We start from the raw sequence: 26,016 nt of genomic DNA, 5'->3' as shown, positions 1-26,016 counted from the left end.
TATTAGAGGTCTTTCTTCTCACCTGATCTCACCTGAGCAATGAGAATATCAACACAAGTTGGGAGTGTCTTGGAAATGTGATTCCAAGTCCTTGTCAGGAGCTGCAGTGACAGGACAAGGGGGAATGGCTTCAAACTGAGAAAGAATAGGTTTAGATTAGGTATTGGGAAGAAATTCTTCCCTGGGAGGGTGGGGAGCCCTGGCACAGGGTGTTCAGAGAAACTGTGGCTGCCCCTGGATCCCTGGCAGTGTCCAAGGCCAGGCTGGACAGGGCTTGGAGCAGCCTGGGACAGTGGAAGGTGTCCCTGCCATGGCAGGGGTGCCACTGGATGGGATTTAAGGTCTTTTCCAACCCAAACCATTCTGGGATTCTGTGATTCTATGAGTTTTCAAGAGAAACATGGACAGATTTATCAGAGTGTGAGAGAAGGATGAGGAATTGCTTGGAAAGGAAAAAGGAGGTGGACTTGATAGATTAAAAGACTAGAAGTGTGGAGATTTCTTATTGTACTTTATGTGTTTTTAAAACTCCTATGACCTCTGTTGAGAGTATAAGTTAAATATAACCTTTCCCTCATTCTCTTTGTGTTTTCTATGCAATAGCAGTACTTCTGAACATATTTACCTGGTAAAAAAAGGCATTTGTATTCAACTTCCAGTGGACTAGAATGTAAAAAATATTCACTATTATTTTTACCCTGAAAAGCTCCATTCTTGAAGCATGGAAGTTATCTTTCTATGCCACCTGAGAGTCATCTGTTACTTGAGGACAGGTACCTGAAATGCTGCAATTCATTATCCTTTTTTAATTAAATTAAATTAAAATTTAAATTAAATTATTGCCAGTCTATATTCTCAGGTACCACAAGGCAGATCTGGAATTTTTAAAACCTATACTGGAATGTGGAACCATAATTTTTATTTTCTCTTTATGATATCATTTTCATTCAGGCACTTTTCAATTATGGTTTGTATTCTACAGCATGCTAAATAGGTTTTTGCCTTATACTGCTTGAATCTCCACTGCCTATACTGGAAAATGAGTTACTTGCCTTATGAGTTACATAATTTACCACAGTTACAGCATTTACCACAGTTTAAATCTCATGGAAGGCTGGGAGATGTGAAAATAATCCTTGAAAATTAAACAATATTTAGTATTCTGTTACTTCATTATTTGGCAGCAGTGATGTAATGAAATATGTAAGCTTTGTAATTAGAGTGATTCTACACAGATTATCCATATGGCAAGGGAAAAATCGAATTTGAAATAGATATTTTGAAACTCAATGACAAATGAATAATGAAATCACAAAAATACGTGTTAATTTTTCTTTTTTTAAATAACATTAATTTTTTTCCTAATGTTTTTTATGAAAAATATTTTGTGAGTGATGAATTCTGAACATCATTCTAGAAAGTAAATTGATTATTGAATAGGAATGTGCAGGAATAGGTAAAAAATAGGTTGTTTGAAACCTTCCCTAAGAAGTAGAAAAGAAGAAGAATAAACATCAAACTTCATGTATTTTGTGGTATAGAATACAAATTGTATTCTATGGCATGCTAAATCACTTAAACTAGGTTTTTGCCTTGTACTGCTTGAATCTCCACTAGCTATACTGGAAAATGAGAACAAGTAATAAATAATAAGTAATGTTAAATAACTGGTGTGGAATCTCACCTTAAAATGTGAATTTGCAAGTCCAGTATAATGAGGATGCTTGGGGAAGATAATACAAAATATTCCTTATTTCTTTTCTTTTTCTTCCTTATATTCCTTCCAGGTCTTCAATGTCATCATGCTACCAGAAAATGACACCCACATCATCCACGAGTTCATCCTCTTGGGATTCCCTGCCAGCAGAGAGCTACAGACTCTGCTGTTTGTCATTTTCCTCACAGTCTATTTGCTGACAGTCACTGAAAACATCATTATCATCACTTTAATCATAACCAACCACCAACTCCACAAACCCATGTACTTCTTCCTAGGCCACCTAGCTTTCCTGGAGGCCTGGTACATCTCAGTCACTGTTCCCAAACTGCTGCTCAACCTCTTGGTGAGGAACAAGAGCATCTCTTTCACAAGTTGCATGGCCCAGCTGTACTTCTTCATCGCCCTGGTGTGCACAGAGTGTGCCCTGCTGGCTGCCATGGCCATCGACCGCTGCCTGGCCATCTGCAGCCCTCTGCACTACGCTGTCACCATGAGCCCCAGGCTCTGCCTGCAGCTGGCCCTGGGCTCCTGGCTGCTTGGCTTCCTCATATCTGTGCTGAAAGTCTTCTTCATCTCCCGGCTCTCCTTCTGTGGTGCTGGAGTCATCAACCACTTCTTCTGTGACATCAGCCCTCTGCTCAACCTCTCGTGCTCCAAGCGCAGAGTGGCAGAGATGGTGGACTTTGTCTCAGCCCTGTTCATTCTGTTGATTCCCCTCTCTGTCATCATCATTTCTTACATCTGCATCATCAGCACCATTCTGCTCATTCCCATGGCCCAGAGCAGGAAGAAAGCTTTCTCCACCTGTGCTTCTCACCTGGCTGTGGTCATCATTTTCTTCTCAGCCATGCTGTTCATGTATGCCAGGCCCAGGAGTGTGCACTCCTTGGACCTCAACAAACTCATTTCCATCATTTACACTGTAGTCACTCCAATGCTAAATCCATTAATTTACTGCCTGAGGAACCAGGAAATCAAGGACACTTTACTGAAGGTCCTGTGCAGCACAGCTGCTCTCTCCAGGGTTTCTGCAGCTGATCACTAATGCAATGCTTGGAAGAAAGGCTTTGCACTGAATTTGTCTGAATCCTGTGAAAACCTAATAAAATTTTGACTTTGAAATGGTTAATAGGGTTTTCTTTCAACATCAAGTGGTTAAGAATTCCTTTTCCCGAGTCAATCTGCATGTTCAGATAAAATCAATGCTAATACTATGTAAAAGATGTTTCTGCTAAACACATCACACATCATTCCTGAGGAGTAGAAAAGGCAATAAACATAATTGCCTTCTCTTAATGTATTTTTCTTGGTTTGCACCAAAGAACAAAATTGCATTCTGACCTTGATCCAACTTAACATGAAACTAGGATTCAAGAAATTGAGGCACCAAGTAAATAGTTATGTCAAATTTCTTCACAGGAATGAGGATGGGAACGTCACTAATTCAGATAATAACAGCCATTTTAGATATCTGTGATAGGAGAACATGAAAGGCTTTATAAAAACTAGTAGAAAATAGCTGGTATTTTTTCATTGTTCAGTGTCTCAGAAAAAATCTTCAGTTTCTTCTCTGTATGGAATCACAGAGGAAACAATAACATCCTTACTCTTTCAGTGATTGCTTCCATTGGGAGGCTATCTATAATTTCTTAATCAAATCTCATGAGACACCAAAGGTAAATAAAATGTCGATTTATCAGTGTTGGTATAAATCCCACAACTGACACATCAGTCTACACTTCATCTGCACCCTGCTGCTCATTGTCTCCAGGATCAGCTGAGGCAGAGGATTCCCACTACAGAAGGTTGAGAACAGTTTTGTTTTTAATAGCACAGGCTGGGCCATTCTTCTTTTTGAAGGATTAATCTGAGTTAGTTGCAAACAAACCAGACCCAGAATTATAATTTGCTGATTTGTGCTGTACCTGGGATGCTGTGTGTACCTTTTGTCTCAGTAGATTTTATTTATATATAAGTATCTCAGAGCTAGATATAGAAAACTCTAGTGGGCTCCTTCAGATGTGTTTGGAGGGTTTTTAAATATCAAAATGAATATATCCTTGTGGTACTTCACATTTCCCTCATGGTTCATGGAATATATATGATATAACTTTGGAAATGTTTAGAGGTAGAAATGAAAACATTGGCAATGTGAATGTCTATTTATCAGTTCATAACCTATCATTTCTTTATGGAAATGGATAATATAACAGCATTGTTCATCTGGCTTATTTTAGACCTTTGTCTTAGATGAAACAAGACTTGCAATGCATATTTATCTCCATGAAATGTAAAGTAAAAAGCATGCTTTAACTTTTAAAATGAAAAATTCTGAATTGAGCAGATAAGATTCGCAAAATTAATTTCTAAAACCCAGCAACGAAATGTCTGAATTTTTACAGTGTCTTTAAGTGGAGGTGTAATTCATATAGTTATGAATTTAAGCCTGTGTAGTTAGGTGTCATTGTATTAATTTATTTCAGGTGGATAAAGCTCATCTTTCTTCTATAGAATGGGTGGGAGGAATGAAACCACAGTCAGGTATTTCATTCTCCTGGGTTTTCCCACCACTGCTGAACAGCAGCTGCTTCTCTTCTCCACTTTACTTCTGGTTTATTTATTAACTGTGCTGGAAAACTTCCTCATCATTCTCATCATCCGAAAAAACCACACTCTGCAAAAACCCATGTATTTCTTCCTGGGGAATCTGTCTTTCCTCGAGATCTGGTATGTTTCTGTCATTGAGCCAAAGATGCTTGCAGATGTCCTCTCTCAGGACAAACAGATCTCATTCTGGGGGTGCATGACACAGTTGTATTTCTTTGTGACTTTTGTTTGCACTGAGTACATTCTGCTGGCTGTGATGGCTTATGATCGCTTCGTGGCCATCTGCAAACCTCTCAGATATCCACTCATCATGAACCAGCAGTTCTGTGCTCAGTTAATAGCTGCCTGCTGGATATGTGGTTTGACCACTTCTTCCATCAAGCTGAGCTTTGTAGCCCAGCTCTCATTCTGTGATGTGGACAAAATCAATCATTATTTCTGTGATATTTCACCCCTGCTGAATATTTCCTGCAGCGACTCCTCTTTGGCTGAGCTAGTGGACTTCATCCTGGCTCTGCTGGTGATCATGGTCCCTCTGTGTACTGTGGTTGCCTCCTATATTTGCATCATTTTCACCGTGCTGAAGATTCCTTCTTCTCAGGGGAGGCAAAAAGCCTTTTCCACCTGCAGCTCCCACCTGACTGTGGTGATTTTGTTCTACTCCACCACCCTTTTCACTTACGCCCACCCCAAGCTCATGTACACCTATTGTGCTAACAAGCTGGTGTCAGTGCTGTACACGGTGGTTGTGCCACTTCTGAATCCTCTCATATATTGTCTCAGAAACAAAGAAGTCAGGATTGCCTTGAGAAGGACTTTTACTTGCAGAAGAGACACCAAAGAAATCAAGGGAAGAGTCCTGGAGAAGAGGCTTTGCTCGTGAAGATCGACTGGCAGTGCTGATGAGCTAAAATCAGGAGATCCAAATCTTCATCCATGCCAAAGTGAAACTCTCCTATTCATGCACACACTAAATACATATTTATTGAACTAGACTTTAATGTATCTAAGTTAGATCTATGTATATACTATGCCTTTGACTTGAGATGTTTGGGTTTGGGATTTTTTTTTGCTTGTTTTCCCCCTAAGAATCTATGCTGTCACCCTATCTTAAAAGTCTCCGGCTGAATGACTGCTCTGTTTTTAAAGAGGTTTGGAAATGCTAGCAAATGAACCCCAGATTTGTTTGTCCTAGATAGAACAGAGTCCAGAAAACATTGTAAAATGCATGTAAAAACTAGATACCTATGTGTGATTTATTTACTCTGAGATGTTGCTATTATCCCTTGAAAGAAACAGGCAGCAGAAAAAGATGAGCAGTTTTAACATTCTTAGATACCTGGTGCAGGATAAAAAGAATAATCCTCTGAAGAAGAAGGATTATTTGACATTATATGACATTAGAGAAGGTATAATGTGAGTAGTTCCTGCTGTTCACATGGGACAACTGCACTGTCACCTGGGCTTTGTCTCAGGTTCACAACAGGTACCCCAAATAACCTTATATTGCACACCAAATAATGTGTTCAATGAAGAAATTCAGACACACCTGAAATGATGAATCACTTCAATATTTCCTGCAGGCTGCACAAGCCTTGGATGCAGCAGTATTTCATCAGGAGTAATGATCTTATGCAGGAGTCTGGAAACAGCTGATGAATCAGAATTAAACTTGGATCATCTGTGCAAAAATATGATTGTAAAATAAATAAAGAAATAAAATGGTGCCTCCAAGAAAACTAATCCATGTGCAGACTATCACAGTGCTTCAAACCTTTTAATATTCTGTAATAAATAAACAAATAAACAAACAAATAAATAAATAAATCTGTCAGTAGAGTGCATCTCCATATGACCATAATAAATTTGAGTTTACAACTAGACCATAGTATCTGGTATTCTATGCTCTGAACTAGCAGACTGACTTCTCCAATTTTGCCCCAAAAAATCCAGTAGTTCCTTAGATTTGCATTAAAAATCAATATTAAAATACTGATACACCAATAATCACCTAATCTATTTCTTCTCCTATTTCAGTTTTTCGTATATAAAGTGCAAACCATAGCATTTCAGTACTCCTTAGTGAGCTTTCCATTGAAATTTTGCAAGGTGAGAAGTTCTTGAATACAGTGATTTGGCTACACACATTGACTGGTTTTAAAGCACTGATCTGAAGGTGATTGTTTTGAAATTATGTCAGGAAAATCCTTCAAATACACTGCGAAGAGGATTATCTTCCAATTACGATGGGTTTATATACAGTAATAATAATGTTGTCAGAAAACCTGAAACAAATAGTTCATAACCTATTCAACAGGGATTGCTAAGTGTTCTTAGGGAAGGAGAGAACACAGAAAAGTCCTACAGAAACACAAACTCTTTGAGAATGCAAATTCTCTCTTGCATCTAAGTTTATTTCTGGAAGTTTTCCTAAAAAACACTTTTGCAAATTCAAGGTTGGGTGCCTTTAAAGTGCTGTAAATAAGTCACATCCCACAAGTAAAGTAGGTAAGACTAGAAGTCCAATCTTAGCTTTTGAGAAATTTTCCTTCTTTCTTAATCTTACTCTCCACCTCTGGGAGCTGACAAGAATGTGTGCAAATGTAAAACAATCTGGTTTTAGAAGATATTGATCCATTGTCAGTCACAAAATTTGGGAAGCCATTATATCAAGATCAGAAACATCTATTTCATGTAGATTTATTTAAAACCACATGCCAAACCAAAGAAAATTTAACATAGTCTGCTGTAACTAAATGTGATGCTCCTGTGCTGAGAAGAATGCAAGTTTGATTATTAAAAACCAGCCATGTCCTGGGGTGTCTGAGATACCCACACAGGGGCTGGGAGATGCTTTTTCCCTTCCTGGAGTGGTTGCTGGATTCCAGAGCAGTGTTCCCTCAGAGGCTGAACCCTCATCTCAATCATATTTCCAAATTTTAGATGGTGAGTACACTTTCCCTGCTGGTCAGAAAACACATTTAATGAAAACTTGCTTTTATTTAGAGAGGAGAAGCATATTGGCTGGGGAGAAGGCAATGGTGTCTATTTTGATAATCAGGAAGATTCTAATGGCTAATGAGGTTTTGATTAGGTCTACAGTGTTTTGCTTAGCACAAAGAAATCTACAGGGGGCAGGAAGGGTTTTACATAAGAAACTGCGAAAAAAGTGGGGGTAAAAGACACACAGAAACAGCATTACACCTTACTGTTTGTGTTTTATTCCTGGTTTTTCTCCTTTTGCAGGTGAAGAAAAATGACACAAGGGAAAAATATCTCATTTGGGGTTCAGATGTCTGCTGGGAAGGTCCAGGACTCTAGGAACTGAATCCCTAGTGGTTTTATGTGCATCTATTAAAGTATATATAAGCAACATGCTAAGGAGAATGTCCTCAGAACCAGGAAGATGAAAGGCCAGAGATGTATTGACTACCAAGAGACTACTGAAAAATCAGGTGAGTAGAAAAAAATGTTCAGTACTTTTTGGCAATATGCTCAAGAAACCTGAATTCTAAAAAACCAAACCTGGCTTTAATCACCATATTATTAAAAGGTATGTGTATTGTGGGGTGTGAAGTCTGAGCTTTGCTTTGTTAAATGGAGTGACAGAACTGGACTAAAAATTGTTGTTTTCTCCTTTTTTCATTACATAGCATGTAGTAATCAGGACTTATGAATTCAGTTAGCTCTTCTGGAAATTAAGTACATTAACAGGAAGCCAATATTTAATTTGTCTACACTCTAGACTTTCTGTTTGATCAACCAAGAGACAGATAGTTCCAGTGACTTCTTCTCAGGTGAATCAAAAATCTTTCCCTCTCACTGGCTAAAAAAGTATCTCCAGCAGCTTCATTCTTAGCTGAGGTTTTTGTTAGCCTCTTTAAAAAGCCATTTACTTAAAGCAGTAATAACTGTTATTTCAACTAAACAATTTTTGATAGGATGTAGGATATCCTTCAATGGACAATATGTTTGATTATTATTAAATTATTTAATAAGTTTACATTTATTACATTTAAATCCTTGACAGTTACATGTAAAACCAGAATAAAAATAAGAATTTAAAAATAAGGTCAATTAGGTAAGCCAAGACCACACATCTGTTAAATGGCTGACCATAGTGACACTCAATTTTAACATTTTCTTTTATGTTGTTGTGGACAAAAGTATCTCTTTTTTCTTATTCTTTTCTGGCTAGCTTTATTCCTTTTCTAACAAAGACAGATACTTCTAAGGGACTGTTTTTCTCCTGTTTTGGGCAGGTATGGTGAGACTAGAAGAATCACAGTGGGGATGTATCTGTTTCTCTCTTACAACAACAGGGGAAGAATTTCCCAATTTAGGAATTGTGAAAACTACAGACAACAAGTTTGAATAGGCTTTGACTGGATACTTGACCTTGACTACCTGAACTTGACTTCTCTGTACACAAAAATCCCCAGGAAAACTAGCCAAAATATTTATGAGCAAGGTTATGCAAAGAGAAATTCTTTCTCCAGATTTATTTCCCTTTTCTAAGACTCGTGGGTAAATAAGAACAAAGGATTAAATAGAGCTTCTGAGGGTACCTAGAGCTGAGGCTACATTTCCAGGACCATGGAGGGATAGCTGAAGTAATGTGTTAAAAATTATTTCAGTGCTTTGAAAAGGTTAGTTACAAGTTGGTTAACAAAAATTGACTAATGGAAATGACAGCAAACCAAACAAAATACTGGTAACTGTATTTCTAGCACTCAGCTTTATAGATCTACATATATCTTTTTACATACAGGATAGCTGTCTGTGCCTGAGCTGGACTTCCCTTTAGATCAATGGAGAAAACCAGAAAATTTTGAAACACAATTAATATATTCTATGGTAAATATTCTAAAGCTGGAGTGTTTATTTCTGTCCACGGAATTTAAAGGCATCCAAACTGTGAGTTCTAATGTAGGCATCAAGCCACAGAATATACTCAAGCCTAGGTGAAAGGACAACTAGCTTATGAAAATAGAATTACTAAATAAAATTAGAAAGGAATTACTTGAAGCATTCTGTCAATGAGTCGATTTTTAACATATTACATGAATTAACATTTGAGAAAACTTAACTTCAGAAACTGCAACATTTGAAGATTTTGTTTCAACTACTTTTATAAAGGAAAAAGCTCAGCTTCTCACATAAAAAGGTGTTTTTTAAATAACAGACTTGTGGGGTTTTTTTAACAATTATCCACATTATTTAAATACATCTCTTGGCTCATATATATATTTTAATTGTTTTGCATCATCTGAAGAAGCATATTCACTTGTTCTTTTTTCTAGGGGAGAGCAGTCTTTTGTGGGTTAGTTGCAATCTTAGTATGAGATTTTTTTCTGACCAGTTAAATCTTAAATGGCTCTTTAACTGTAAAATGAAATGTCTGTTTCTAGTTGATTGTAAAGTTTATTAAATTAAAATAGGTTGGATAAGCTGCATACAGAATGTTTCTTTACACTGAAGATAATATTACATCAATGAATTTTCTACTCTTTCAATCTGTCTCTCTATTTTTTATATTTCCTATGTTTCCTATATCTCATTGTTTGTCTTATTCTTCTATAAATGCTTCTCCAGGCAAACTGTCTGAAATCTACTGCATCCCAATTTCCTTTTGGAACATCACCTGAAAGAAAACATGGAAAACCACACCAGCATAACTGAGTTCACTTTGGTTGGGTTCAAATCCCAGCCAGGATCACAACTCTTGCTCTCTGTTCTCTTCTGCACAATGTACATTGTCACTGTGGTGGGAAATCTCTGCATGATCCTCACCATTCGAATGGACTCCAAGCTGCACACTCCAATGTACTTTTTCCTAGAGAATTTGTCCACCTTGGACATCTGTTATTCCTCTGTCATCACTCCCAGGGCAACACTGGCATTCTTACTGGACAGAAGAAACATTTCCTACTCTGGCTGTGCTTCACAAATGTTCTTCTTCTCTCTCTTTGGTACAACAGAAGCTTTCTTTCTCGCTGTGATGGCTTATGATCGCTTCACGGCCATCTGCAATCCACTGCTCTATCAGGTCATCATGAACAAAAGACGTTGTGTTCTCATGGTGGTGGGCTCTTATCTCTCAGGCTGCATCAACTGCACCATCCAGACAGGCTTTACCTTCAGTCTGTCCTTCTGTGGGCTCAAAGAAATAAACCACTTTTTCTGTGATGTTGCTGCAGTGATTCATGCCTCCTGTTCCGACACGTTTGTCAATGAGCTTGTAATGCTGGCCGTGTGTGGATCAATAATCGTGGGCACTGCCTTGGTGGTTTTTATCTCCTATGGTTACATAATCATCACAATTGTCCAAATGCCTTCAGCTGAAAGCAGACACAAGGCCTTCTCCACCTGCTCTTCTCACATGGTGACAATCTGCTTGTTCTTTGGGACAGTTTTCTTCATGTATGCCCAACCTGGAGCCACATCTTCACCCAGCAAAAGCAACACCATCTCCATCTTCTACACTGTGGTTATTCCCATGCTCAACCCTTTCATTTACACCCTCCGAAACAAGGAGGTAAAAGGGTCTCTGAAAAAACAGTTAAAAAGGAAAGGGTTTCTTTAGCACCTTTATTGAAGTTGAGAATGAACACAGTATCCAAGTTGGTATGGACAGATGGTTAGAATGTAAAATAAAGGACATCAGGATGTTTCAAGAGAGTATCTAAGAGTGTTTTGTGTTTCTACATGGTCAAGAGTCTTCTGTGTTTCTACATGGTCAGTAAAAGCAGGAAATATTAAAAAATCCATGAGAATCGCAGATAAAAGCGAGGTTTAGTTTAACCATATTTAGGCATTTAAAATCCATCTGAATTGTAATTTAGAGACCTCACAGGCATTCAAAAGATACCAGCATTTTAAATTTATCCATAAATTTATCCATAAAATTTAAATATATGAATTAAAATTTATCCATAATTAATACTATTGGATCAGACAATTTGAAGTGTATTTAAGTGTACTGAACACCTAAAATAGCACACAACAGACTCTGGCAGTACCTTATTTCTGTGCATTGGAGCACAGCCAGTTCAGGTGGAGGCATTCTCACTCTACACATCCACAGCTAAACTAAATCAAACAAGAGTGAACTGATTTATTTGTCTATGACTCCTAATACACTCGGTATGGATGATGTGTCTTGTGTAAATGCAGACTAATCCTTGAATCTTGATGGATGTGGAAATCCGCGGGGTTTTGGCTGTTCCAGGGCAGCTGGAGATGAGGTAGCCACGAGCACTGTACACTTCTCCATGGCAAACATTCCAGGTCCAGAGTGCTGAGGATGGCTAGAGCAGGTGGAAACTGATTTTTGTTCATACAAACATGTCTGTGCACCACTTGTAACTTCTGCTCCAAGGCAGAAGGTCATTTTTCTCTAGGACAGAGTTAGTTTTCCTCAAAATAGCTCCTCTGCAGTCACATTCTGGATTTGTGCTGAAAACACACTCGATCATACAGGGATGTTTGAAGCCCTGCCCAACCTGGCCTTGGACACTGCCAGGGATCCAGGGGTAGCCACAGCTTCTCTGGGCACACATTTCTGCTCTTTTAACGAAGCGATAAATCCACCTGACGAGCTCCTCGAGTTGCTGTCTCCCCGCTGCTGCTCCGCTCAGCGCTGTGCCCAGCGCAGCCCCTCAGCCCCGGGCCCTTCCCCGTGTCTCCCCCTCGGTCCCTGTGTGCTCCCCGTTGGCCCCGGGCTGTTCCCCGAGTCTTCCCCTCAACCCTGGGCTGTTCCCCGTGTCTGGGCGCCGTGCCGTTCTCCGTGTCCCCCCGCGCTCCCCGGCCCGGTTCGCCCGCCCATTGCCAAGCCCTGCGCGGCGCTGAGGTGCGCTAGCCCTTTAAGGGCCTCCCGCCCGCTGGAGGGCGCCGTGCGCGGCGCGGGGCGCATGCGCGGTGGGCTCTGCTCGGCGGGCTCTGCTCAGCGCATGCGCGGCTCCGCAATGCGGGTGGTGGTGGGTGAGTGAGTGAGGGAGGGGGCGAGCGGGGCCGTGAGGGTGCGGAGTTGTGAGGGTGCGGAGTTGTGAGGGTGCGGGGCCGTGGGGGTGCGGGGTTGTGAGGGTGCGGGGCCGTGGGGTGGGAGTGCGGAGTTGTGAGGAAGCGGGGCCGTGAGGGTGCGGGGCCGTGAGGGTGCGGGGCTCGGTGAGCGGGACGGGGCTTTGGGGGAGGCGCTCCTGGATTGCGGGTGCTGCCCGCTGGGTTGGAGCCAGGCCGCTTCTTCCCCCCGGTGCGCGGGCCGGGGCCCGGCGGAGCTGCGGTGGTGCATCCCCTGCGGGCACCGGTGAGGGGCGGCCCGGGGCAGAGCCTGACGGGCTGTCTGTCTCTCCTAGGTGGTGGGACAGGCTTCGTGGGCACAGCCCTGACGCAGTTGCTGCGGAGCCGAGGGCACCAAGTGACCCATGTGTCCCGGCAAGGCGGCAAGGATCGGATCAGCTGGGTATGAGATGGGAGCGGTCACAACCCGGGAACTGACAGGGCTCAGAAACAAACCTGCGTGCCTTGGCTTTCCGTGGCACAGAGGGGCTCTGCCGTGGGAACTCTGGCTCCTGGGGATGTACTTTTGGGCTGATGGGTGTTCCATGGGTCACAGTCATTGGAATGGGTACTGCTGTAGCTTCAGGGAGCTAAACCTTCTCCATTGGTGCTTGTGCTCTGGAAATGTCAGGAAGAAACTGGCTGGAGTTTTTGGGAGCCTGCCCTGCTTATTTGTAGGGAAAGCTTGAGCAGAGGGGAGGCTTGATGTGTGATGTCTCTGTTACTCCTGCCTAGGAAGAGTTGTCCCGCTCTGGACTGCCCCAGTGCGATGCTGTGGTCAACTTGGCTGGTGAAAATGTCCTCAACCCTCTCCGCAGGTAACTTGATCTCCCGTAGTGCTGTTGGGAAAAGGTGAAGGTGAGATAGTCCTGTGGTGTCAGAGAATGCAGAAAGGGAGGAAACAACATGACCAGGAAGCTCTTGAATTAACAAACTGTTGATATTTGTGTCCTCAAGTATCCAAAACATTTTAGTGGGCCTGGTAGGTCTGAGAGACCTTTGGAAGAAAGGTTCCCTTCTGGACCTACACCTGGAGACCAGAAAAATTAGTTCCACATTTCCAAAAGAATGTTGGGTGCCTACATTTGATAACGCAAAACCAGAACCGAAGTTTGACTTCTCAGAGGAACACCAGCTTTGTTATCTAGCTCCTTTGCTGACTTTGTCCTGAGGCAGTCCAAGCCCCACAATCTTTTTAGGGAAGTGAAGTCCAAAGCTCCCCTGCATTTCTGTTGTAAGATGACATGTCCTCCCTTTGCTCTGGGCTGGGGGGAGTTCCTGTGACCTCTGCTGTTCTTGTGAGCAGGAGTTGGCTGGGGTCCCCCTTGGTGGTAGTGTTTCCTGGGATATCCTTGTGAAGTGTACAATCCCTGTTTTTTCCTTTCCAGATGGGGTGATGCCTTCTGCCAGGAAGTCATCCGCAGCCGGGTGGAGACCACGAAGACCTTGGCCAAAGCCATTGCTGCTGCTGAGCAGCCACCCCGAGCTTGGGTCCTCGTCACTGGCGTAGGTATTGCTTGGGCCTGGCCAGGACTTCAGCCATGCTGACCTGGAGAGGTTTGGCCTGCAGACAGAAACACAGTTCCACAGGAGCACATGTCTTGCCTTGAAGTGTCAGCTTTATTGCCATCAATGTCACTGTGTTTAGGCAAGCCTTGATAAGCTTTTTAGTACTGCTGGAGAGGAATTTAGGTTCCTATGCTTTCGCTTGGTGTCATTAGGACAGAAGCTTTTCTGTGTTTTTCTGTGAAAGCCTTTAGGCATCCTGTAGAACCAGTTTGTCTAAGTGAGGCCTTAGCTGAAGCCCTCTGCATTATCTCCAGCTTTGCATTTCTGCTTGCTGCACGCTTTAAAGCTGCCATGTTTTATCCTCTGTGATACCCAATATTAAAGCAGGCGCCTTCTAGCTAGCTTAGTGTGCTGCTTGCAGACCTGTTTGGGTTGTGGGGCTGCCTGAGTGTTAGTGCATCCTGCTGAACTTGCAGAGCACATTGGTAGTTCAAAAACTTGTCAGCATTGCCCCCAGAGAGACCTTGTCCTGTTCATATGAGGATGTCCCTGGTGGAGTGATTGAACTCCTGGAATCCCAGAATGGTTTGGTTTGGAAGGGACCTTTAAAACCATCCAGTTTCACCCCCTGCCATGAGCAGAGATGCCTTCCACTATCCCATGTTGCTCCAAGCCCTGTCCAACCTGGCCTTGGACACTTCCAGGGATCCAGGGGCAGCCACAGCTTCTCTGGGCAACCTGTGCCAGGGCCTCCCCACCCTCACAGGGCAGATTTTCTTCCTAATAGCCAATCTGAACTTACTTTCAATTTGAAGCAATTCCCCCCTGTCCTGGCACTCCAGGCCCTTGTAAATAGCCTCTCTCCAGCTTTCTGGTAGGCTCTCTTCAGGTACTGGAAGGTTGCAGTCAGCCTTTTCCAAGCTGAACAATCCCAGTTCTCTCAGCCTTTCCTCACAGGAGTTCTGGGAGGCAGAGGAGATGTCTGATGGGGAAGGGGGGGCTTGGTGTCATCATTCAACCCTGACCCCCTTTCTGCTGTTACTTGCAGGTTATTACCCACCCAGCCCCACAGCTGAGTATACTGAAGACAGTCCAGGAGGGGATTTTGACTTCTTCTCACGCTTGGTGAGCTCCTGGGAAGCTGCAGCTCTCATCCCTGGGAGCCCAACTCGTGGAGTTGTGGTGAGATCAGGTGAGATGGGGCATCATACCTGTTAAGGGTGACTCTGATTTACTGCTGGGACAAGAGTGGGAAGAGGTGGGTAAAGGACATCAGCTCTTTTGTCTCTCCTTGTTGGAGTCCTGTTCCAGTCCAGCCCTCCAAGGATTCTCCTGCTGTGGGTCTGGGTGTGAAGGGGGCTTTTTCCCTTTGGGCAGGGGCACCTGGTCTCACTCTGTTCTCCCCACAGGTGTGGTGCTGGGTCGAGGTGGTGGTGCCATTGCTCAGATGCTGCTGCCTTTCCGTCTGGGCCTTGGAGGCCCCGTGGGCTCTGGACTGCAGCCCTTCCCATGGATCCACATTCGGGACCTGTCTGGGATTGTGTGCCATGCCCTGGAGAAAGAGTCTGTGCAAGGCATCCTCAATGGTGTAGCCCCATCCTCTGCTGCCACCTCCAATGGCACCTTTGCTCAGGAGCTGGCTGCAGCCCTGGGTCGGCCAGCCCTGCTGCCAATGCCTGCCTGGGCAGTGCGGGCTGTTTTTGGGGCAGAGCGGGCAGTCATGCTGCTGGAGGGACAGAGGGTGCTGCCAAAACGCACCCTGGAGAGTGGCTACCACTTCATCTTCCCTGACCTGGCTGGAGCTCTGAAGGACATTGTGGCTTAAGGCCTCCCCAGTTGGGCTGGGCTGGGCCCTGTTTTTGTGAGCTCTCATGCCTTGCCATGAAACAGGGGAGCCCTGCCTCTGACACTTCCCCATCCCCATACAGACAGGGGGAGCAATCTTTTCCCTGTGTGCATCCCCAGTTTAGGAATCACCCCTCTCACTGCCCTCTGAATCTCAACATTACCTGCAGCTGGGGAAGGGCACAAGCCCCTCACAGAATTGTGACTGTGGAATTGCCCATCTTCCCTTTTCCATGGTGTGTGTGTGCTGCTGGCAAAGCAGCTGGGGGATGTAAGGTCTCGGAGATAGGTGGCAGCAGGAAACAGGTTATAATGCTGCTGTAATTCTTCCATGGAACTGGAAGTTGCCTTTCCTGTTTTTCCCCATGATGACACAGGCAAAGCAGAAGAGCCTAAGTCTCTTTCTCAGTCTCAGTGGTTGTGGGAGAAGATCCATCTCTAGGGGAGTGCAAAGGGTGCTGAATACAGATTGCTTGGAGACTGCCATCACTTTTCTTGTGGCTGGTACCAAGTTGATGTGTCAGTACCTTCAGCTGAGTCTAGTCCAACGAGTTACACCCTTCCAGGGTTCCAAACCCCTTTTTCTGTGGCAGGGATGAAGGAGAACTGCTTTGCCAGCCTGTAAGGAAAAGGGTGACAATCAGACTGTGGCCCCTGGACTGCTTTGCCTTGGCTAAGTGCCTATTACATCTAAGCTTGTGCTGAGGAAGACTGGGTGGTGCATCATTGTGAGGCAGGAAGGTCACTGCTTTAGTCTAAAGGAGCATTTCAGCTATTGCCTTCACTGTACTTACCTCAGGCCAGGGTGGTTTTCTTTTATTCATCCCAGGAGGTGGTATTTGTGTTCAGGGTGTTCCCCCTGACTGGGATCTGAGAGTATCCAAGCTGTCTGTCTGCCTTGGGAAGCATTACCTCTTCCCTCGTAGAAAAGACTGCAATTTCATCATCTCACAGGGCAGGAAATGTATCCATATGCTTCCTTTGACACACTTGCACATCCTAAACTGGGTTGCAGGCTGTGAACTCCACAGAGCAATAATGTTTATTGTAGCAGTACTTAACATAGAAATATTAGTGTGATGTAACTTGGGGCTAGCAAATTCTATTAAAAGGCACTTCAGGCAGATAAAAAGACCTGCTCTTGAAATTAGAAACCATCCAGAACAGCAGTCCACATATTTCTGGTTTATGCCATGTTGTAGTCAGAAAACTACTTAATTTCAAACCATTCACAGTCCCTGTGAGAGGGGACTGACCTATTGTGAGATACAGACCCAGTTCCTTGTGGGCCAGGACAATGGGGACAATCAGCAGTGCTGCTTTAGTTACTTCAGCTGAGTTTTTAGAGCTTCAGGCTTCAGTCAGCTTGCCCAGATGTGGCCTGCAGCATCCTTCTGTCAGCCAAGGTGGTTAGCCAGCCCAGTTGGTTGTTTCTATGCCTGTATGTACCGTGGTGATTGCCATGGCTTTGGGTTGTGACTGGAAATGAAAACAAGTATGGCTGGAGAAGAATTGTCACCTTCAGCTCTTCTGAAAGAGGTGTTGTATCCCACAGAAGATTGCCACTAAGAAGAGTTCCCAGGCCTTGGACTCCCTGTCTGGATGTGGAACTCAGGATTTTTGAAATGTTGCCACTGCATGGTGTTTGGTTTAAATATATCACAGGTTTAAATGAGCTGCTGTCATGTAAATCTGTATATGGGGTCTGGGAGCACTGTCGAGTGCTATTAAGACTTTCCATCCTGATAAATTCACACATACCCCATGCCCCTTTCTCTGCTGTAGAACCAGAAAAGATGCATGTTTGGGTGACAGCAGTCTGAAATCTAGATTGGATGTGTCTAGTTTTGATGACCCTAAGGAAGCCCTGGTCCCCAGGTTGCAAGATTGATCTTGAATACAGGCATTATGTTACCTGAATGCTGCCATGCCAGTGCTCAGGGCTGGCAGAGGTTTCTGCAGGTGTATCTGAGCCAACTGCTGTGCCCCTCTGCCTCGGGACAGGGGTCTGTGTTCCTTTAGAGGTGAGTGCTTTTGTTAAGTCATGTGAAGAAAGAGCAGCTGCTGCCTTCAGCAGGACCTTCCTGTCTGCCACTGACAGCCCAGCCTGGGGTTGGCACCCAGGGTTTCTGTGCAAGCTGAGGACAAGCTGTTCTTTTCCTATTTGCAGGTTCAGCCAGCCCTGATGCTGAGCTGCTGTCACACACAGACGTGGACAAATGGCACACAAATGACACTGACATGGCTGTTAAAATGCCCCAGCCAAGATGTTGCTGTCAGCAGAACACCCATGTGGGACATGAGTGACACACGAGCAGCATGCATGCAGCTCACTGTGGGGCTGGCACACTCAGACACCCTCAGGGTTCACAAGCATGCACACTCAGGAATCCTTTGAGCACTGCTGTGACCTCCCTGTACACCCAGCACTCCAACATGGACATCCCACAGGTCCCCTACGTGCCACCTGCTCCAGCTTAGCACACCAAAATGCAGCTCTCAGGCGCTCATCCCAAAGGCACACAACATTTGCAGGTACCTCTGGTACCAGCATGGATCTCTTGCCCTCCTGATAACCTGCCCAGAGCTGGTGTCTCCTGCTTGCCAGCTGGTGGATACACACATGCACACCTGCTGTGTGGGATGTACAGACAGTTGCCTCCTCCAGAATCACAGAATCACACGTGAGCAGCTGTCCTACTCCAGCTGCTGGCATGGAGCTCCTCACTCCCTTTGCTCGTGTTTGCCCCCCAGCAGCCATCCTTGTGGACACAAAGTATTGCTGCCACAGTGGCTGTAGGGTGAGTTCTCACTGGCTTCAGGAGCTGCTACCACAGGCTGGGTCTCTGCTCTCCCTATCCCCCTGCCTCACTTCAGTTGCTGACCCCAAGTCCACACTCTCTGGCTCCCTGGAAGCTGGCACTTGGTCCGTGCAGCACACAGATAGGACCCTGTGAGGTTTGCACAGAGAGAGTTATTGAAAGATTAAGTAACCCAGGACAGGCTGTGGTGGTGAAGTGTAGAGCTCAGCCAGACCAGCACTGACTGGCCCAGGTTTACACCCAAGCAGCCTCTTAAAACCCTTTGCTTTCTAAGTCCCTCTTGGCTGCTCCCTGTCCCTGCATAGTCCCTCAACAACTGACATCCCACTGTCTTCATCCAACATCCTGGACCCTCAGGTTTGCATCCTTATCAGTTGCAAAGTCCTGGCTGCCTATAGGTTCTGGAGAGCTCACCAGCTGGTGTGAGTGATGCCAGTTGTTCCTGTTGTTTGCCTTGTTAATGCTAACTGGTCAGGTTTTATGACTGTGTCTCCCATTACTTCCCTACTGTGTAAATAAATGTTCTCAGCCTCACACATCCTTACCCCTTTGGGTGACTGATCAGGTTTGTTCTCATCACATGTCTCGTTTATCTCTGTGCCTTTTATGGCTCCTTTGCCCAGATGTCCCCAAATAAGCAGACATCCCCTGGCACCTCCCTGCTGTTGGGACTCTGACAGAGGTTGCACTCTTCACTCCTCTGAGGCCCCAAAGGGCCTTCTGGGCTGTACCCATGGGGGCAGTGACCCCTCTGGGCACTGAAGGTGTTGTGTGTGTCAAGGGCTGCAGTCCCTGGTCCCCATCAGAGGCAATAGGAACCCACAGAGGCACTGAGGATCACTAGCACCTCTGTGAGGATATCACTTTGTACAGGCAAGTCCAATGTCTGGCTGTGACAGCCACATCTCTCCAGGCACTGGGAGGTGACATCTGTGACTGGATTGATCCTGGAGTTTTGGTCTCATTCTGGCAGAGCAGAGAGATCTGCACTGATGCCTTGCTTTGGGGTTAGCTCTGGGCTGACTGCTAAGTTGCAACACAGTATTAAACACAGCAAAGCTTAATTCTGAGGTCTTGTACCAATCATAGTTCTGCACCATTTGTATTGTTAGTCTGCTTTACACAATCTTTCACAAATTGTGAGACACTCTTTTCCTAATTAAAGCTTGTACCTCTTAATTTCCACTGAACCATGGCTCAGACTTGACTGGGACAATTTTCTGAGATTTTAAGGCATATGGTGATTATCCTGTCCTTTCTCACAGATTAAAAAACTGTAAATCCGAAGCTGAAATCCCAGGCAAGCATGTACCTCCCAAATCCCACACCCTCCTCCTGCAGACCTGCAGACCTACAGGCATTGGAGAACACACACATGTTCTCAAAAACACAGGGACAGAGGTGTACACATCCCTCATAACTGAAATTAGCAGTACTTGGGCACAAGGGAGGGAAAGGAAAGCTACTGACAAGGATTATTGTAATTCAGTGCAATTGCTTCCTTTTTAAGGTCCAATTCTTCAAAGGGTTTCTTGTATGACAAATCAAAAGGATTTTTTGTTAGGATAAAACCTAACAAGGCTATTATTATGATTTTTCAGGACAGTGATTTTTCATCCTAGCTAACATGTTAATCTGCCTTGCCTTCATGGTTCCTGGGTGTATAGGGAAGGTTAGTGTGGATAGGTATTTATTGTTCTCCTTTGCTGTCCCAAAGCCATTTTACCCACAACTGTACCCAACCATCCCCTTTTATACCTCTGTCAACATCCCACGGCCCATTCCCCTGTCCATCCCTCGTGGGTTTGTACAACAGCTCCTGCCTTCCTGGTGTTGTGGGATGCAGATTTGGCCACCAGCTGCTGCCCCAGCTATGTCTGTGGATGCTCCCATGCCATGTCTGGCAGTCCCTGCAGTCATCTGGGACATTCTAGAGTGCAGAAACCCTTCAGGTGCTCCTGAAGTGGGACAGACACCTCACAAAAGGGGGTTCATCTCAGGTGAGCAGCCCATCAGTGTTGTCTGCTTCTCTTTGCTGACTACAGAGTAAGCAAACTAGTTAAAACTTAAATAAATACTACCTGCCTGAAGCCAAAGGGCTGTGCTCTGCTTACAACATAAGCAGCCTCAGTTCTATTTCCTACACAGAAAATTCCCATCTTAGTTCTGCTCCAGTTATCACAAGGTTCCTGCCTCTGCACGTGGTCCTGATCCACATGACGTGAAGCACTCCAAGAACTTTTTAATTAGCCCCACGGTGACAAAATCTAGTTTTGCTCATTATATTATTGTTGTTTTTGAATGCCCAGAAGTGCAAGGTGATTGGAGATTTTGCTTTCTTCTTGAATCCCATCATTTCCCTTAACAAAGGCATCAGGACTCCTGGAAGGGAAGGTTGTTGGACTCTTCTGTTGGAGGTAAGTTTGCATCTCCTGTTCCACTGAGTAAAGCCATGCTGTATTGTCTTGTAACTTGAGAATGACATCTGTATTTCAGGTTTTTGCTGGAGCTCAGTCTTAGTTTTATGTTAGGGACATTACTGAGGCAAAAGAGAAAGGTTGGATTAGAGTTGAAAGCAAATTGCTTTTTCTCCCCCCCAAGCTTCTGTGAAAATGCTGTTTTTTAACAGGAAATGAGAACAAAGAATGTATAGTATTAACTATGGATTGTTAGAAAACGTGATTTCATACCAAAATTGGCTTTCTTTTTTGGACCTGTGGAACAAATCTGCAATTTTCAAGCAGAAAATAGAATTATGTTTTATAAGGATTTTAAATGGAATTATTCACTGACACTAAGGAACTAACTGTGATGGGGAAAAAAATTACAGAATCCCTGCAGAGTATTCAGCAAAGGCACTGGAAATGTGGAGAAAGTTCTGGTTTCTACAGTTCTCTGAAATTCCATTTTAGGAATACTTAAAAAGTTTATAGGCGAAAATTAAAAAGTTATGGTTTATTCTGCATATGACTTTTTTTGTAAGGAATTTTAGATTTTTGTTTCAGGAGGCAAATAGACATAGTAACTTCCCATCAGGGAAATGGCTCAGTCATCTTGGTCTGGGGGTGCAGGTGAGCAGCCATCATCTTCTCTTAGAAATTCCTCACTGTGACTCCAAATTCACTGGGTATCACAACTATATATATATATATATATATATATATATATATATATATATATCCACATATATACATATATGTGTCTATATGTATATATAAATTTTATCTATTTTAATACATATACTATATATTAGAAAAAATGTACTATTTTTCTAAAACTTGAAACACTGTCTCTTGTGATTTTAACTCATGCCATTTATCTGACTGCAAAGAAGTTTGAAAAAGGACTGTAATGCAGAGATCTTTGCAATAATCTAACATAAGGAAAGACCAGAACTTGGAAAGAATTTGGGGTTGATACTGAGCTGTCCATGGAGCCTAAGGAGGAGTTTCCTGACCACAGTGATGTCACCTTTAGGGTGATCACATTCCCTCTCCTTAACTCCGACTTCTTAACTCTGATGGGAGCCTAGACAGCCTCTTCCCTTGTCATTACTTATTTTTCAGTGCACAGATCACCCAGCCTGATGTGGACATCCATGTCCAGCCAGCCAAAATGATGGCAGTGGAGGATGAGGGAAAGCAGGTGATGTGTGGGTGACTCTTTTGCCTATACTTACACAGAGAAGCCCTGCAGCTGCATGGATAAGCTTCAGCTCAGGCTAACTTGCAAGTACTTGCTGTAGGTGAGGTTCACTCCAGGCAGAGGTGCTGCTTTACCAGCTGAGTGGTGTGGTTGGTGTCCTAGAGGGAGACAATGCCATTCAGGGGCATCTTAACAGGAGAGCAGTGGGATGGGGCAGACCTGAGAAAGTTCAGTGAGGCCAAATACAGCATCCTGCATGTGGGTGAGAGCAATCCCAAAGCTGGGCAATGGATGGATTGAGAGCAGCCCTGCAGAGGAGGACTTGCGAGTATTTTGTAGATAAAAAAACAGAATCTATCCTGTCAATGTCCACTCACAGCCCAGAAGGCCAATCATATCCTGGGCTATAACAAAAGCAGCATGGCCAGTAAGTTAAGGGAGATAATTCTATCCATATGCTCCACTCTCCTGAGTGCCCAGCTGGAGAATGGTGTTCAGCTCTGGGGCCCCAAGCAAAAAAAAACACATGGACCTGCAGAAATGGACCTCCTGAGCTGAGGAGGGCCACAGAGATGGTCAGGAGGCTAGAATAGGCTGGGAGAGCTGGGGTTATTTAGTGTATGGAGAGAAGAGAAAGCTCTGGGAAAACCTGTCAGCAGCTTTCCAGTACCAGAAAGAGGCCTACAAGAGAAATAGAGAGGGACTTTATATGAAGGTATGTAGTGATAGGAGTTGTGCAGGACACCAAAAATATACAGACACAAAAATAAGATGAAAGGCAACAGACACTAATTGGAACATCCTAAATTCTCACTAAATGTAAGGGAATTTTTTTGTTTGGTTTTTTTTTTTCCTGTAAGGTTGGTCATATACCTGAACAGTCCACAGAGTTTGTGAGACTTGATGACTTCCAGAAATCTCTCCCAACATAAATTATTCCATGATTCTATGTTTTAATAATTCCATAGTCCAACACACATTTATACTCATTGTTCTTGTTGGTGCAGGGATAAAGAATGGAATTAAACAACATCACCACCACTGTGACAGAATTTGTCCTGCTGGGCCTGACACAGAGTCACAAGCTGCAGTATTGTCTCTATGTGATCTTCTTTCTCATCTATGTCACAACCTGGCTGATGAACTTCACCATCATTGCAACTGTGGCTGCAGATCAACAGCTCCACACCCCCATGTATTTCCTCCTGGCCAACCTGGCTTTCCTGGACATCAGCGATTCCTCAGTCAACACCCCCAAACTGCTCTCTGGCCTCCTCACCCAGCACTCAGTGATCTCATTCAATGAGTGTTTCCTCCAGATGTTTTTCTTCCATTTCATTGCAGGTGCCATGGCTTTTCTGCTGGTGGGGATGACGATTGATCGCTATGTGGCCATTTGTGAGCCTCTGCGCTACCTCTCCATCATGAGCTGGAAGATGTGCACAGGGCTGGTGGCAACTGCATGGCTTGCTGGGTTTCTTCATTCCATTATACAAACTGCTTTGCTTCTCCAGCTTCCATTCTGTGGCCCAAATGTGCTGGACAATTTCTACTGTGATGTCCCTCAAGTCATCAAACTAGCCTGCACTGACACTCGCAAGGCTGAGCTACAGATGGTGTTTAACAGTGGAGTGATTCTCATTAGCATTTTTGTAATCTTGATTATTTCTTACATTGTCATCTTGCTCAAGATAAGGACATTCATCACAGAAGGGAAACAAAAAGCTCTGTCCACGTGTGGAACACAAATCACTGTTGTGAGCTTAATCTTCATCCCCTGCATCTTCACCTATGCCCAGCCCTATAAGAAATACCCTGGGGACAAGGTGGTCTCTGTTGTTTTTACTGTGGTCACTCCAATGCTAAACCCCATGATCTACACCTTGAGAAACACTGAGATGAAAAAGGCCATCAGGAGAACACTGGGGAAAATATCTCTGGCAGTAGGAATACAGAAAGCAGGAGGAATAGCAGCAGATCCAAAGGCATCAAATCTGGTGCTTCCATGAGAAAACTGTGTTCACCACTGATATTCCTGCTCCTTCAGTAAGTGAGCAATTTTCTAGATGTGATATGGAGACAACATTCACCTCCCATCAGTTTAGGAAGGTCAGTCCCATGTTTTCTCACCCTCCATGGAGTGTGCAGTATGGTGTAATGTCTAGGGCCTGATAAGAGTTATAATAAATCACCTGAACAGACATCACCATGTCACACTCTGGGTACTGAGCATGCAAGGGTGAAAATCACAGCTCAGCTTTCCTCTCCAGAATGTCTCACTTCAGCAGTCTAGTGCATTTTTATTTCTAGGCTAGCACATCTGAAAACCAGTCAGGTAAACTTGATTTTTGTGTCTGCTTACCACACAGTTACAAAGGGTATATGCACTATTGTTAGAGTAGCTGTAGGTTTATTGCACTTCCTTTCCCTCTCTTGCCCTCAGTTTAGATGGACTGTGTAGCTTTTAGGATCACTCCTGGAATGAAGCATCCTGATGAACATTACACAATGTGGATTGTCTCCCCATGATTGGATCACTCAAGGCTGCTTCAGGGCTGGAGGTTCTCTCACCTCACCATTCCTCTCCTCTTTGCTCTGCCCCATACTCCAGTTTCAACCCAGCAATCCTCACACAATCATGGTCTCCTACAAATTCAGGCTCTTCCACACAGAACAGGCATTCTGCACACTATGCTATAGAAGGGCAAATGGGGAAAGTGAGGAGGCAGAGCTCCCATATTGTTTCCATTGAAATTTATTTGTAGATCCTTACAGATCTAAAATCTTATTTTTAGGAAATGTCATGCCCAAAGCTGGGCCACCTGGCAGAGACCTGGGGGAACAGGATGGATGCAGAGAAGAGAAGATTCTGCCTGCAGGAATAGCTGACATTGCTTTATGGAGGATATTGTGTGGAGGAGAAAACTTACAGATTCCTACATCTGCCACAGAAAGTGCTGCTGAACCTCAAGCCATCCAACAAATGACCTCAAACTCAGAATTAGCACAGTCTTTTGGGTCTCAAATGCAAAAAAGTGTCTTGTATGCTTCCCATGGTAGGCTAACAAGGGCCCCAAGGCCTGTGGAGTAGGTGCTCTAAGCTCTAAGGTGCATGAATTTATTTATAATTATTTATTGTATTTATTCTTTATTGTAACTCATATCATTCCTGAGCTATGTGACCTGTAGAGGTACATTGCAACCTACTGTTTTTTAGGGAAATCTTTGCTTCTATTAAACAGATGAACCCACAGCCTCTGACTTCCCATGTTCCAGAGACATTCTCATCTGGGAATGCACAGGATGGAAAGCCATCATTTGGAATTCTCCAGATCATGTATAATGTAAATTTGATAATTCAATAAATATAACAATTCCTTCCTTTCTTCCTTCCTTGACTATAAATACACATGTATATTAATAAGCCCCTTGTGTTGTTAATAAAAAATTAAACTCAACACTGACTTTTAATATCGTAAACTAAATTAAAGAAGCAGCACATTCCAACAATGCTAAAATTTCATTTTGTGGTTCTAGAGTGAAGAATGAAGTACTGCACCAACACCACATGTCCAATGGCTCGTTTAGCTGTTTTCTAGTGTTTCTGAGGCTTCCTTTAAGACAGAGATAATTCAGTGCAACTTATCCTCTCTGCATGGTTAAGCAAAATGCACAGTTTGCCCAGGATGAGAAGTGACAGGTGCCAGGACACCTCCTGGCAGTGGAAATCCCACCCCACACTCACATGTCTCACCTGACATGGAAGTCCTGCCCCTCTCCCAGCAGCATGGCTGGGTGACCTGCTGCTCC

The 26,016-nt window shown here is 43.9% G+C and overlaps 5 protein-coding genes across 5 annotated transcripts; all 5 read left to right on the top strand.

The window, feature by feature from the left end:
- The first annotated feature begins 1,802 nt into the window (after positions 1–1,802).
- Positions 1,803–2,765, top strand: LOC146426519 (olfactory receptor 6B1-like). The gene has a single exon (XM_085083313.1). It carries the CDS (start codon positions 1,803–1,805, stop codon positions 2,763–2,765), a length of 963 nt encoding a protein of 320 aa, XP_084939439.1.
- Positions 2,766–4,232: 1,467 nt separating this feature from the next.
- On the top strand, positions 4,233–5,561 carry LOC146426518 (olfactory receptor 6Y1-like). Its single transcript, XM_085083310.1, has 2 exons — positions 4,233–5,120; positions 5,523–5,561. Exons 1-2 carry the CDS (start codon positions 4,233–4,235, stop codon positions 5,559–5,561), a joined length of 927 nt encoding a protein of 308 aa, XP_084939436.1.
- Positions 5,562–9,901: 4,340 nt separating this feature from the next.
- Positions 9,902–10,913, top strand: LOC146426517 (olfactory receptor OR9H1-like). Its single transcript, XM_085083309.1, has one exon. It carries the CDS (start codon positions 9,984–9,986, stop codon positions 10,911–10,913), a length of 930 nt encoding a protein of 309 aa, XP_084939435.1. The 5' UTR covers positions 9,902–9,983.
- Positions 10,914–12,247: 1,334 nt separating this feature from the next.
- SDR39U1 (short chain dehydrogenase/reductase family 39U member 1) lies at positions 12,248–17,414 on the top strand. Its single transcript, XM_085083691.1, has 6 exons — positions 12,248–12,310; positions 12,682–12,788; positions 13,121–13,203; positions 13,774–13,895; positions 14,943–15,086; positions 15,304–17,414. Exons 1-6 carry the CDS (start codon positions 12,280–12,282, stop codon positions 15,717–15,719), a joined length of 903 nt encoding a protein of 300 aa, XP_084939817.1. The 5' UTR covers positions 12,248–12,279; the 3' UTR covers positions 15,720–17,414.
- Positions 17,415–20,198: 2,784 nt separating this feature from the next.
- On the top strand, positions 20,199–25,595 carry LOC146426515 (olfactory receptor 4D2-like). The gene is made up of 3 exons (XM_085039841.1): positions 20,199–20,978; positions 23,214–24,252; positions 25,002–25,595. Exon 2 carries the CDS (start codon positions 23,223–23,225, stop codon positions 24,213–24,215), a length of 993 nt encoding a protein of 330 aa, XP_084895967.1. The 5' UTR covers positions 20,199–20,978; positions 23,214–23,222; the 3' UTR covers positions 24,216–24,252; positions 25,002–25,595.
- The last annotated feature ends 421 nt before the right edge of the window (positions 25,596–26,016 follow it).

Source organism: Lichenostomus cassidix, chromosome 27, assembly GCF_008360975.1.
Source record: "Lichenostomus cassidix isolate B80296 chromosome 27, HeHo_3.0, whole genome shotgun sequence".
NCBI lineage: Eukaryota > Metazoa > Chordata > Aves > Passeriformes > Meliphagidae > Lichenostomus > Lichenostomus cassidix.
Note: the sequence above shows the minus strand (reverse complement) of the source record. Positions and strands in the feature narration are given on the sequence as shown.

What these genes read in the sequence shown, in the direction of transcription:
- LOC146426518 (XM_085083310.1), top strand. Translation starts at nt 4,233, where the DNA reads ATGGGTGGGAGGAATGAAACCACAGTCAGGTATTTCATTCTCCTGGGT. An exon ending in ATTGTCTCAGAAACAAAGAA is followed by an intron (nt 5,121 to 5,522) that starts GTCAGGATTGCC and finishes TGTTTGTCCTAG; the next exon opens with ATAGAACAGAGTCCAGAAAA.
- SDR39U1 (XM_085083691.1), top strand. Translation starts at nt 12,280, where the DNA reads ATGCGCGGCTCCGCAATGCGGGTGGTGGTGG. An exon ending in GCAAGGATCGGATCAGCTGG is followed by an intron (nt 12,789 to 13,120) that starts GTATGAGATGGG and finishes ACTCCTGCCTAG; the next exon opens with GAAGAGTTGTCCCGCTCTGG. An exon ending in GGTCCTCGTCACTGGCGTAG is followed by an intron (nt 13,896 to 14,942) that starts GTATTGCTTGGG and finishes TGTTACTTGCAG; the next exon opens with GTTATTACCCACCCAGCCCC.
- LOC146426519 (XM_085083313.1), top strand. Translation starts at nt 1,803, where the DNA reads ATGCTACCAGAAAATGACACCCACATCATCCACGAGTTCATCCTCTTG.
- LOC146426515 (XM_085039841.1), top strand. Translation starts at nt 23,223, where the DNA reads ATGGAATTAAACAACATCACCACCACTGTGACAGAATTTGTCCTGCTG.
- LOC146426517 (XM_085083309.1), top strand. Translation starts at nt 9,984, where the DNA reads ATGGAAAACCACACCAGCATAACTGAGTTCACTTTGGTTGGGTTCAAA.